This window comes from Sparus aurata, chromosome 4 (assembly GCF_900880675.1).
Source record: "Sparus aurata chromosome 4, fSpaAur1.1, whole genome shotgun sequence".
In the NCBI taxonomy this organism is placed as follows: Eukaryota; Metazoa; Chordata; class Actinopteri; order Spariformes; family Sparidae; genus Sparus; species Sparus aurata.
Window position 1 is genome coordinate 2,069,454 of NC_044190.1, and position 12,400 is coordinate 2,081,853.

At 42.5% G+C, this 12,400-nt stretch overlaps 1 protein-coding gene across 1 annotated transcript; it reads left to right on the plus strand.

Moving 5' to 3' along the window:
• The first annotated feature begins 583 nt into the window (after positions 1 to 583).
• Positions 584 to 6,814, plus strand: uqcrfs1 (ubiquinol-cytochrome c reductase, Rieske iron-sulfur polypeptide 1). The gene is made up of 2 exons (XM_030415352.1): positions 584 to 887; positions 5,755 to 6,814. Exons 1-2 carry the CDS (start codon positions 677 to 679, stop codon positions 6,363 to 6,365), a joined length of 822 nt encoding a protein of 273 aa, XP_030271212.1. The 5' UTR covers positions 584 to 676; the 3' UTR covers positions 6,366 to 6,814.
• Positions 6,815 to 12,400: the final 5,586 nt, after the last annotated feature.

Sequence of the window (12,400 nt, forward strand, 5' to 3'; positions counted from 1 at the left end):
AATAACAGATATTCAAATTGCAAGTTTGGCAACCAAGGTGAATTGCAAGTCAAAGTATTATTTGGATGAAAAAGAAGCGATATTATTAATATAGTTGTATCAATAATAAAATAAAATAATTTCAAGAGTAGGCCCACCGATGTTATTATGTGCAATGTAAATACGCATATTGAGAATATGTTTTGGTCATACAGGACGCAATAGCACTTTATTTAAAGTTCAGAAACTTAATACAGAGAGGTGTGAATTTTGTGACCAAGAGAGAAGGGGGCAACATGAGGGAAGGGAATCCATACAGAAGAAATTATGTTGAGTTTTTATTTAAGAGACATTTTACAAAGAAGTTTAAGCGAGAAATGTTATTAAGCCTTGCTTCAGTATCTCAGGTGAGCAAACTTGATAGAGAATTTAAATGTATCCAATAATCAATAATCCAAATGTATTTATTTATTTTATTATCTTATTATTATTATTATTATACTTATCAGGATTAGTAAATGTAAATTAGATTCCTCCAAACTTCCTAATAGTTGGTGGCGGTAATCGACCACAGTCTTATTTGCCAACCACCATAGAGGAAGAAGAAGATGACGTAATTACGCACGATGATAACGCCAACTTGTTCCCTGCGCTATCAAGGCGTACAAGGTCGTCGGAGCAGCACTCACCCTCAAACATGATGTCTCTTGCCGCCCGATCAGGGGCATTTTCCCCTTACATGCAGGCCACTGCCTTTGCGGTTGCTGGCCCCCTGAAGGCTCTATTACCTGGGGTTGTTTTAAATGGAGAGAAGATTGTGTTGAACCCGAAAAAACAGTTCCTGTGCCGGGAGTCGCTGAACGGTCAAAGCCCAATGAGAGGCCCTGTTGTGACGGTTAGCATCAATGGTAGGTCTTTCACTGGCTGCTAGCTGTCTAAAGTTAGCTTTCTGTTGTCGTAACCAGTGCATTCAAACTCAACGTTAAAGACCATATACCATCTGTGTAACCTTGATTTCCCGTCACAATATCAACCAGTGTTAACCTGGACCATGTCGTAGGCAGCCTTGCTAACATTAGCACCGGCTCTTCTAGATGTGGCTAACGAGCGGCCTACACTTGAGGACAGCCTTAAGTAGAGATAATGTTATGCAATAAACGGTAAAAGTATGTAAAGAGAGCTGCTCGGTTGTGGAAAATGGTGTCTCCCAGGTGCTCAGCAATAACGTTACTTTATTCTGTGTCTTCAAGGCTGAAAGCACATAGACTGCAGAGCATTCATTCTGTCAGTGAGCTGTCAAATGTTTATATAATTTATGCATTTTTTGTAATCCCGTTACACACCATGACGTATGTGATGTAGATTCTGCTAAGCAGAGGATTGTGGATCAGAATAGCCAAAAAAGCATGCATGTTGTAGGACATCCTGGTATTTTTGGCATACTACATTTCACATACCTCATGTTGGGACGTACTGAATCTTTTTCTGGGATACGAAATAGTATGGTATTAGGGTATTGAAACATAGGGGATGTGAGGAGAGAAGAAACAAAGAAATATGTTTTAAGAGAAATGTGAAATGTGATATGAAGCAACAGCCGTTTCTCATGACAGCTTAAAGATCATAGGTGGCTCAGCTGTCCGTTGGCTTTGACAAACTTGAACTGAATGTGTCCTCACACAGCCCTTTGTCAAAAACTGTTGAAAGGGATTTAAACATACATATACATTTTAATGATAATACAGAACAAATCATTTTTGAGATTTAACTACTAAAGCTGAACCTCCTTAAAAGGAGGATTTTATGTGGATATCCCAATCAATGCCGACGGTAAATGTATTTACCATTAACTGAGGCAATAAATTCCTAGTGCGTGGTGTCTTGAAAGACAAAATTAGGATATTAGTTTTCCTGCTTGCACAGCCTCTCTACCATGTACCAGGATGCATTGCGTGCAACCTTCTGATGCTCCACCCCATTACTTTATAAACATGCCCGGCAAATGGAGGTGGGCATTTCAAACGGAGCCGTGTACAAAAGGGCATCTGAAATAGGCTAGTAACATCATTGCCAGTAAAGGGGAAGAAGAGAAAGAATGTGACAAGAACATTGTCGTTTTTATTGTTATAATACTATATTAGCTATATGTTTATATTTGGTAGTTTTGTATAATACACAGTTTATTAAATATCCTTTTAGATATCAGTCTAGTGAGGACAACAAGTAAACAATTAAAAACTATAAAGACATGTTAATGAATACAACAGAAACAGTAATATGAAGGATGGCTGAGTGGACATTAATAATGATTTGTGTTTTTTTTTTTTTTTAAATCTTAAGAAAAAAGTCTATAATCTGTGAGGGATTATTCTGTTAGTGCTCAGAGGCTGTTCGTTTGAAGCTATAATCCGTACGTAAGTATTGGTTACAGTTTTCATTAGGTTGCTATCTCTTCTAGAGCAGGTTTGGTGGTCAGTGTTAGGGAGCTGCAGCCCCGTGTGCTCTTGGAGATGCTGCTTGGTTCTGTGAGCACTTGATTCGCCCTTTTCATGTTTGCTCTTGGTGTGGCCTCTCCACCAACTAAAGGTGCACTCTGTCTCCTTCCCCTTGGCCTTATGGTTCTAACGGAAATTCAACAAGTCCATGCGAGGTCCTTGATGCTTTGAATTGAAGGTCTTGCCCGTGGAAAACGCACACTAAAGCTTATTGTAATTAATAAACACAAACACCTGTTGCATATGTTCTGAGAAGGGACACAGGAGTAGGGCTGGGCGATATATCGATATAAAACATATATCGATATCTTTTTTAAATGTGATATGGAATTAGACCCTATCGCGTATATCGATATAGTTAAAATTTGCGCTGTGATCCTTGCTCCAGGCAAACCGCTGACCCGGAGCTCTCTGCACTGCTCCCCGCGCCCCTCCTCCTTGATGCACAGAGAGGGGAGGTGCTGGAACAGACACTCCGGCACTCTTCAACAAACTATTGTTGCCCCGCACTTCGGCCTTGATGCCCCATGAAAAAAAACTCATCGTACAGCCACAGTGGCCTCTGTGCCCCTGGCCCGGTCAGCGTAGCGAGCTTGCCTTGAATTACAGCCACCCGAGTGCACAGTAGTCACTCACAATAACTTCAGTGAGTCCGCAGTTCGCGCAGGTGGAGTCTCATCATCACGATGATCTCACGTGAAAGCCTCTCAAACAGCAGCAGCGTCTCAAAACAGAAGAACGAAACTTACAGCACAGCGAGCGAGCGCAGCCGGTTTGACATGATACGTGACTGACTTATGTGGTAGGATTTAGTCCGGTAAAGTTGGAAATATATTCACAGATTCGAACTTCCCGGATCAATAACTCATAAGTGAAACCTTGTTAAAACACAACTGACGGCTCTTTCCGACGGTAGTAAGGTAGACAACGAGCTACAACCGTATTTTCATCCAAACGAGTGTCTGGACATTAACTCTGGTCTGTATGGTCAGCCAGCTGTGAGACGAGGGCGCAGGGACCGTCTACAAAGTGCGACACCGAAAAGAGAAACTACAAAAAATATTCAATAACTTCACTATTATTCAGAGTGTAGTGCCACCAAAATCACTCCACACATCAGTGGTCTCCTGCTGGTTATTCTACATTTTTTTTGTTTGGGGAAAAATGTGCTTTGCCATAATTTTGGGGAATTTCTATTGGGAGAACTATTCAATAACATTAATATTCAGTATAGTGTCACAAAACTCACCTCACCCTAACCCTACTTAAAAAACAAACTGTTTTCCAATGTAACATCAACTTGATATTGGTATTTAAAAAACGTTTTGATACATAATCCATGTGTTATTATAAATTAGGATGTTATGGTATCAGTCTGAAAGGTAAATCAACAAATTTTACTTAGTGGTCTTTGTGCCCTGTCATGTGGCCTTGGTGCCCCTGAAAAAAAAAAAAGTGAAGGCCAAATGGACTTGCTCCTAAAATGATGAAATTCCCACCCACATGTCATGTTTGGCTTTGACTTTGACTGAACATTTGCTCTCAATTTGCAATAAAAATATTGGGATATATATCGTATATCGGTATTCAGCCAAAATATATCGGGATATGACTATTGGTCCATATCGCCCAGCCCTACACAGGAGGCCTATATATTTAAATGTTATTAATTTAAAACATCTTAATTGTTTTCCCTGTTTTTTGTGAGTATATTTCTCAACAAATTGGAAATTACTTAAAAGTGTATTTCCGTGAATTTCATTTGCTGGGATTAAACCCTCATATGCATTGATGTCTTTTGCTTTTTGGTCTTCATACATTATTAATTCTATATTTAAATGAGTGCTTAACAGATTCTGTTTTATTCAACATTGCTTCATTTTTATCACCTCACACACATTGAGAAAAAAACAGCTTGTTGTTGCTGTGTATCACTGCCTGAGCCTGTAGCTACTAGTTTGCTGGCCTTAACATAGTGTAAGATTGCAAAATACTCACTCAATGTTCATCTTCCTCCTCAGCACTTGTGGCCTTGTTTCACCAGTTTATCTTTGGGGTCCTGAAGAAGGTCTTTTGCACACCTCCATGCAAGCTAAGAGTAAAACTAAAACTCATGCAACACACATGTGCTGCCTCAGGCTGGTTGTTGGCAACAGTATCAAAAACTGCCCACGCTTGAATTCATACAAGTTGCTGTTTATGGTTGCAGTCAACTATGTCCTCTTCCGGTAATTCAGCTGGAGCTCGGCCTTGCCACTAGATTTTTCTTGATCGGTTTACTCTGACCTGTATAAATAAGTCTTTTCTTTGCACTCATGTTATAATGTCACTTTCACTGTTGAACCACATGGCTAATTTTTAACAAGGGAGACATGAAGTTTGGTATTTGAACGCCAGCTGACACGCCCCCATGTATGTATGTCTTATTACAATAGATCACACCCCCTGGATACCCAGGGAGGGAGTTGGAGACTCAAAATTCAAGCTGAAATTAGCCCGTAGTTCTTCCGAGTACCTGATTCTCACTGCCAGACTGTAAGGTTTATTTTTATGACCTGGACAGCCCAATCCACTCTGTGGTGCCGTGGATATAAATGTTATCTGTAAAAACAACAACAACAAAAAAACAAAAGAGTGTCTTTTACCCCTTTTCCATTGGTCAAAAATCCCACTTAAACTCTCCCATGCTAAGATCGGGCTTTTGTGTGCAATGGGAATGTGGACATGGCATTTAAACCTCCATGTTGGTCTGAGTGTAAACAACCTTACGTGAGGGAAGTGACATTGTCGGCTTGAACTCGTCGCTGATTGGATGTCGTGGCGCGATGCCGCCTGAAAATTTCGATATTTTCAACTTTATTTGCGTCGCTTCAGACGTGCCACTTCAGACGCTTCATTCGCACCGCGCTAGACATTCCATTCGCGCCGGCACCGCCTGAATCGCGTGTCATTGCGCCATTTACATTGATTTTCAATGTAGAGTTGCCGCTCAATTCACGTCTATCGCATTTGGTCTGAACGCCCCTTAAGGAAGGAATTTGGGATTGGTGTTTTGAAGCCAAAAAAGCTTGAAGAAGTATTTATTAGTGGATCTCTAATGAAAGTGAGCTTTAGTTAAATTTAATGTAAAAACATTTACATTCAGAACTGATTTCAGGTTTCAGAGATGCATCTTAAGGTGTTGTAATACACCTGCACACAGACTACACTGGCAGCGAATAATTTCCAGGATCTGGTCCCAGCTTATGGTGACTTTTCTTTCTTTTCTTTTTCTTAACAGGCCCTACAGGGGTCCGATTTGCCCACACAGATGTCAGGGTACCAGACTTCTCGGACTACAGGCGCCCAGAGGTGCTAGACCCCAACAAGTCATCTCAGGACAGCAGCGAATCTAGAAGAATCTTCTCGTACCTGGTCACCGGTGCTACAACCGTGGTGGGAGTTTACGCCGCCAAGACAGTGGTCACACAGTTTGTTTCTTCTATGAGCGCATCAGCTGACGTCCTGGCCCTGTCCAAGATTGAAATCAAGCTAGGGGACATCCCTGAAGGAAAGAACATGACCTTCAAGTGGAGAGGCAAGCCACTGTTTGTCCGTCACCGTACAGAGAAGGAGATCGCTGCAGAGGCCGAAGTAAACATATCAGAGCTGCGAGACCCTCAGCATGACAAGGACCGTGTCCTAAACCCCAGCTGGGTCATTGTCCTTGGGGTGTGCACACATCTGGGCTGTGTGCCTATTGCCAACGCTGGCGACTTCGGTGGTTACTACTGCCCCTGCCATGGCTCGCATTATGACGCCTCAGGTCGCATCAGGAAAGGCCCTGCACCCCTAAATCTTGAGGTTCCCTTCTACGAGTTTCCAGATGAAGACACTGTGGTTGTTGGATAATAACACTCCTTAGACTGAGCTCTCATTGTACAACAGCATGACGGATATCTGTATGATAAAGGTGCACACAAGAAAGTCAGGAAAATTTCAGGTGCAATGGTGTCTGTGTTCATGTCTAAATGGTTCTGCCAGCAGATGAAAAACTGTAGACATTTACAAATGGTGTATGTGGAAATGTTTTGTTCATTGCATTAATTCTCACCTACTGTTTTCTGAAACATGACAGAAAAACTGCAGATTTTGATATTCCTCTCTGCGTGTTTATTTAATGTAATGCAATTACTTGACAATAAAAGCAAGGACCTATTGTGTATCCTTTGAAATTCAGCTTTAAATGCAAAACATTTAGAGGATAGTATCTGAGTTAAATGGTTGAACAATTGGAAGATGCCATCCTTTGTTCTTATACAAGTATAATTTGAACATGAAATAAAAATAGCTACGCAGCCTTCTTTTTAGTAAACTCTGTGTACACAAACAATGTTCTCAATGCTTGTGTTCATGTGTAGAGACCCTGGTGATACTACGAGCAAAGTTTCATGTTGTGTCGAGCCTTCTTGGTGTTTTAAAAATAACGATTTTGATGCTAGCGTATAAGTGCACCTGCACCCCATTGAAAATTAGCTTGCCCGAAAACGAAACTACGGTAAATCTTAAAAGTGCCTCTTTCGTCGTAATTATGCATTTACACCAAGGTTTGACTCATATTCAACCACAACTAAAGCCTCGGTTGCTTTTTGGCGAGAGTTTCACTTTAAGATGCGTTAATTTCATGAGCAAAGAATAAATGCCTAGCCTTTCTTTGCTTAAAGATCCCATATTATGAAAAACTGACTATTTCTGGGATTTGGGGTGTTATTTTGGTTCTATGGTGCTGCCACACGCCTAGAAACTTTGAAAAAAGACCATCCATGCTTTTTTGAGTGAGATACAGGTTTCTGACAGTGTCTCCCTGCAGTTTCCAGATGAGCGAGTCAAATTTGGCTTCAGTTGGCGACGTCATCAACCGATCGTTTCCATATTCCCACACACTACCCCCTCCCTTCACCTACCTACAGGTGTCTCCACCCACCAGCTACAGCGTTACCTTCTTGGAGATCCACCATTATGTTATGAAAGCACCATGTCGGTGCCCAACACTAAGTGCTCTGTTTTTGGCTGTAAAGACCAGGGGTGTGATTCTTCCGGATAAATCCGTAAATCCGGATTTTCCGACCTGAAAATGAAGCTCTCGTAAATCATGCAAATCCGATTTTTTTTGGGGGGGGCACGGATCAGGTATTGGTAAACATAATGACCGGCCACCACTGTCAATGTTTTTTGTGCCTCTGATTCATGTCTTCATGTCAGTCTGCAAGTAGTCCATTCGCTTGTCACGACGGAACTTCATTGAAAGCAGAGCTCCACCAAAGAGCCTGCAAACGTTGCGGAAGGTTATCTGATGTGTCAGTGTTTCTCCTATATGCATTCTGCTGCTGGATTATCAGTGCCACCGCTGCAAAAAAAAAAAGACGAGATTTTTGTAGGTTTTAATATCACGGGCGAATGGTGAATTTAAGTTGCACACAGTGAAAGCACTACACCCCAAGTTATCTTAAAACTAGTGCAGTGCCCGTAAGAAAAAGGTTCAAGGTTCAAGAGTCTTTATTATCCCCTAGGGGCAATTTGTTTTGCAGCAAGTAGCAAACAGCAACCACATCCAAAAAGAGAAAGAAAACAAAAACAAAACATTCAACATATGTCATTTAAAAGCCTGATCACTGCAGGGACAAATGAATCTCTCCATCTGTTGGTGTTACATCTCTGGTGCATGTATCTGCGTCGGGAAGGAAGCAACCTGAACTCACTGTGCAAGGGGTGATCTGGGTATGCCAGGATCAGTCTAGCTTTAGTCACTGACCTTTCTTTGTGCAGCTCGGAGAGGTCATTTAGGGCTGTGCCCGCAATTTTCCTGCACACCCTGACTATTCCCAAAATTTTATTCTTGTTTTTACATGTTAAAAGACCAAACCAACAGATGAAATTAAAAGTTAATAAAGACTCGATAAAACAAGCATAAAACATTCTCATAAAAGTAGTATCCACATTAAAACCACGGAGCTTTCGATAAAAGTACATCCGCTGATGAGCCTTCTTACAAAGTGCGTCAACATGGGCTTCAAAGGTCAGCCTATCATCAAGTATGGTTCCCAGATATTTGTACTGGCTCACAACCTCCACCTTATCCCCAAAGATCACTGCAGGTGTGGTAACCGTACTGTTTTTTCTAAAATCGATGGACATCTCCTTCGTCTTTGAGACATTTATACTTAAAAAGGAGGACTCACACCAGTCAGTGAAGTCCCTGACCACTGGCCCGTGATCAGGGTCATCACTGCTGAGAAGAGACAGGATGACTGAGTCCTCAGCAAACTTTAAAATATGACGCTGTGGATACTGGCTGCGACAGTCATTGGTGTATAAAATAAATAAAAGGGGTGAAAGAACACAGCCCTGAGGAGAGCCGGTAGAGGAGAAGAGGACATCAGAAAAAACCCTGTTGACCCTTACCCGCTGAGACCTTTCAGTTAAAAAGTCCATCAGCCATCCTATGAAGCCAGAGTCGATACTATAAAAACGATGTAATCTCTTAGCTAAAATATGGAGTTGAATACAGTTAAAAGCCGATGAGAAGTCAATAAAAAGTAATTTGGCAAATGTTTTCTTTCCCTCAAGGTGCTTTAAGATCATGTTTAAAAGAGTTCCTGTTGCATCCTCCACCCCCCGACCTGACCTATATGCAAACTGAAGTGGGTCCAGATGATCCTTAACTCTAGATACGAAGACCTCCTTAACAATTTTTTCAAATGACTTCATTGCTAGTGAGGTCAGGGCAACAGGCCTGAAGTCGTTGAGTGACTGAGCAGCCTTGTTTTTGGGGACAGGAACAATGACAGATTTTTTCCAAAGCTGAGGGACCCTGTTAGTCTGGAGAGACATATTGAAAAGAAAAAAAAAATGTCTGCCAGCTGTAGGGTGCAATTTTTCAAAATGCGACCTCCTATGCCATCAGGGCCAGGACTTTTCCTCTCTTTGGTTTTACGAAAAAGATTAACAACAGTTCCACTGTCATGGGTATTAAAACGATTAAAAAAAATGGTTAAGGTCTTCAGACAGTTTATAATCAGACAAGGAATTAAAAGCAATTTGAGTCTTTTTGGTCGGCATCCCCATCATGGACCTAACCCCCTCCCATGCCGGCCGAGAGTTATTGGACCTGAACATGTTCTCCACCTTCTCCTTATAATTCACCCTGGCTATTTTCAGTTCGGTCTTCACTTGTTTCTTAAGTATGTGGTATTGAACCATATCACCATTATTAAAACAAATGTTGCACATGTTAATTGTGTTCTTGACCGATTTGGAGATTTGGAGTTTATTATTTGGAAATATGGTAATGGATTTCCTTGGAATGATAGATTCTTCACAAAAAGTCACGTAAGAAGAGACAGTGTCTGTGAGTTCATCCAGGCCAGTACATGCACTTTTGAACATGTCCCAGTCGGTGCAGCTGAAGCAGTCTTGAAGGCGGTGGACAGACTCCTCCGACCAAACCGGAACTAGTCGTCGCACCGGCTTGTGTTTCCTCAGGACAGGTCTGTAGGACGGAACCAAATAAACAACATTGTGGTCCGACGAGCCAAGAGGTGCTCTGCTCAAGGATTTATAAGCACCTTTCACCGTTCCATAACACAGATCCAGGCGCTTCGTAAGTCGAGTGGAGCACGTCACATATTGATAAAAGTTACCGAGGGACTACCCGGGTCTGCACTGGTTAAAATCCCCCATAACAAAGTTTGGGGCGTCAGGGGAGATTCTCTGCAGCCGCTGCACAGTTCTCACCATAGCCTGAGTAGCTAGGTCCACATTAGCCTTGGGATGGATGTAAACAAGTGTAATGAAAAGCTGTGGAAATTCCCTCGGCAGATAAAAGGGGCGCAGAGACACAGACAGGAGTTCAATGTCAGGAGTGCACAATGTTTCTCTGATAATGATTGTGTTACACCACTTTTTGTTCACATAAAGACATAAGCCTCCACCAAGTGATTTGCCTGTCACCGTGGAGTCCCTGTCAAGACGAACGGGCTCTTCAAAGCCCTCGATCTCCAAATTAGACTGCAGATCATGGTCCTTCAGCCATGTCTCAGTCAGTGCAAGGACACAGGCGCTTTTATACTCCGCCAGATGCGTGACATTAGCTTGAAGCTCGTCAAGTTTGCTGCGGAGTGACTGGACATTTCCCAACATGACAGTGGGAAGCGGCACGCGACGGTGGCCCTGCCGCTTCAGCCTCTGGCGTACACCACCGCGTCTCCCCCGCTTCCTCGTGCCCGGCTGCTTGTGCCCCCAGCACCGATTCTCCATGGAAGTCCCTGTCTGGAGAATATCCGCAGGGAAGGCTGCAGTAGGTTCCATGGAGCCCACACTGGAGTCCCGCAGCAGCAGGAGGAATTCCCGACCATACTGCAGACGCGCACTGTACTCACAGAGTCCGCCCAAAAAGGGCCACAAAAGTGTCAAAAAGACCAGGAAGTATGCCACAAGAGAGCAAGGCATAGTTGTTGCTTCCTACCGTACACACGCGGGTCAGTAAGGTGGTTGATAATGACAGTAAAACGTTTTTAAGGACAGAAGCACGAAGCACACACACACACACCACTACTGCTGCCTGTCGCCATTACAGCGCCAAGAAAAGTGCTGTAATGGCGCTTTTGTACTCCTATAGAAAAGTGGGAGGTTATGTAGCTTTTTCATGGATGGCCAAATGAGGCTGTGTTTGAAGCTGGGACGTCAGGAATATTTAGGTTTGTTGTGAAATCCGATATTCCAGGGTATAATTGGCCGTTTTTGACTATTTTTGATTTTGCCATTATATTTCACCTTAAAAATTATTTACTTGGTGTCATTATTTTCAGCACAACCTCACATGTGTGACTGTACAGTTATTTTTTTAATTTGACATACTGTATTAACACAATGGACCTAAAATCACAAGAAAACATAAAATCAGAGTCGAAAGAGTTGGATTTTTTTACTGTGAAAACCACAAATATGTTTAACAAACCATTTTTTATTACTTATAATGCAAATATAAATTGTTGTTTGCTAAATATGTGCATACATTTAAAACATTTACAAAGTTATATGTAACTATTTACATTTAAATGCAGGCAATGCTCATTCAGCAGTCTCCTCATTGTTTTGACACATTAAACAAAAAACCAACTCCCCTACACACTAAACACACTACACCAAATACTATATAACACACTAACTATACACTCCAAACATGCTAAATGTCACAAATCTCTCAACTCTCAAAATCGCTGTCTATACACCGACCGTCGTTGCCTGTCATTCATCTGCCTCCGTCCCTCCCACAACTTCCTGTTCCTCAACAACCAAACTTGCTGCTTGGACACTTTAGTGACAAAAGCCTGTTTTTACCGTTTCTTCCTGCACCAGACACAAAGCAAACGTGACGGCAATGTTCGCGAAAAAGCGTGACGGACAATATTTACCCTAAGTCCGGTTTTGGACGTACTGGTGCATCCGGTCCGTCGCCTTGGGAGGTGGGCCGTGTAGGTGGGCTAGCAGCTAGCAGCTAGCTACACACGAACATCCACAGATTCCGATTCCACTTTGTTGTCCGCGCGTTTCCGGATCTCCTCAGACCCGAACAGACTCGGTCCGGACTCTTTTAGTCTCATTAATACACAACAGTCAGTTTAGATGCACAGAACGGGACCAAACCGCCGGCAAAATCCCGGTCTAGCTCGCACTGCTGCAGGTATAAATCTGCTTGTTTCTTAAGGTGGGGGGTCGCAGTGGGCTCTGCAGTGATTGGCTCTGATGCGCACGTGACTGTGGTGGCTCCGGTGGACAATGCTCGCAGAATTTGTAAAGCATTTATGAAATAATTTATTAACGGTATCATTGCAGTCCAAACAAATGCAAAGTCGCACACCCTTGAACCAAGCAGCAGCCACGTTGTA

Bases quoted from the DNA above. Each gene is read 5' to 3' on its own strand.
- uqcrfs1 (XM_030415352.1), top strand. From the start codon at position 677: ATGATGTCTCTTGCCGCCCGATCAGGGGCATTTTCCCCTTACATGCAG. The intron at 888-5,754 runs GTAGGTCTTTCA...TTTTCTTAACAG, and splicing joins TGTGACGGTTAGCATCAATG to GCCCTACAGGGGTCCGATTT.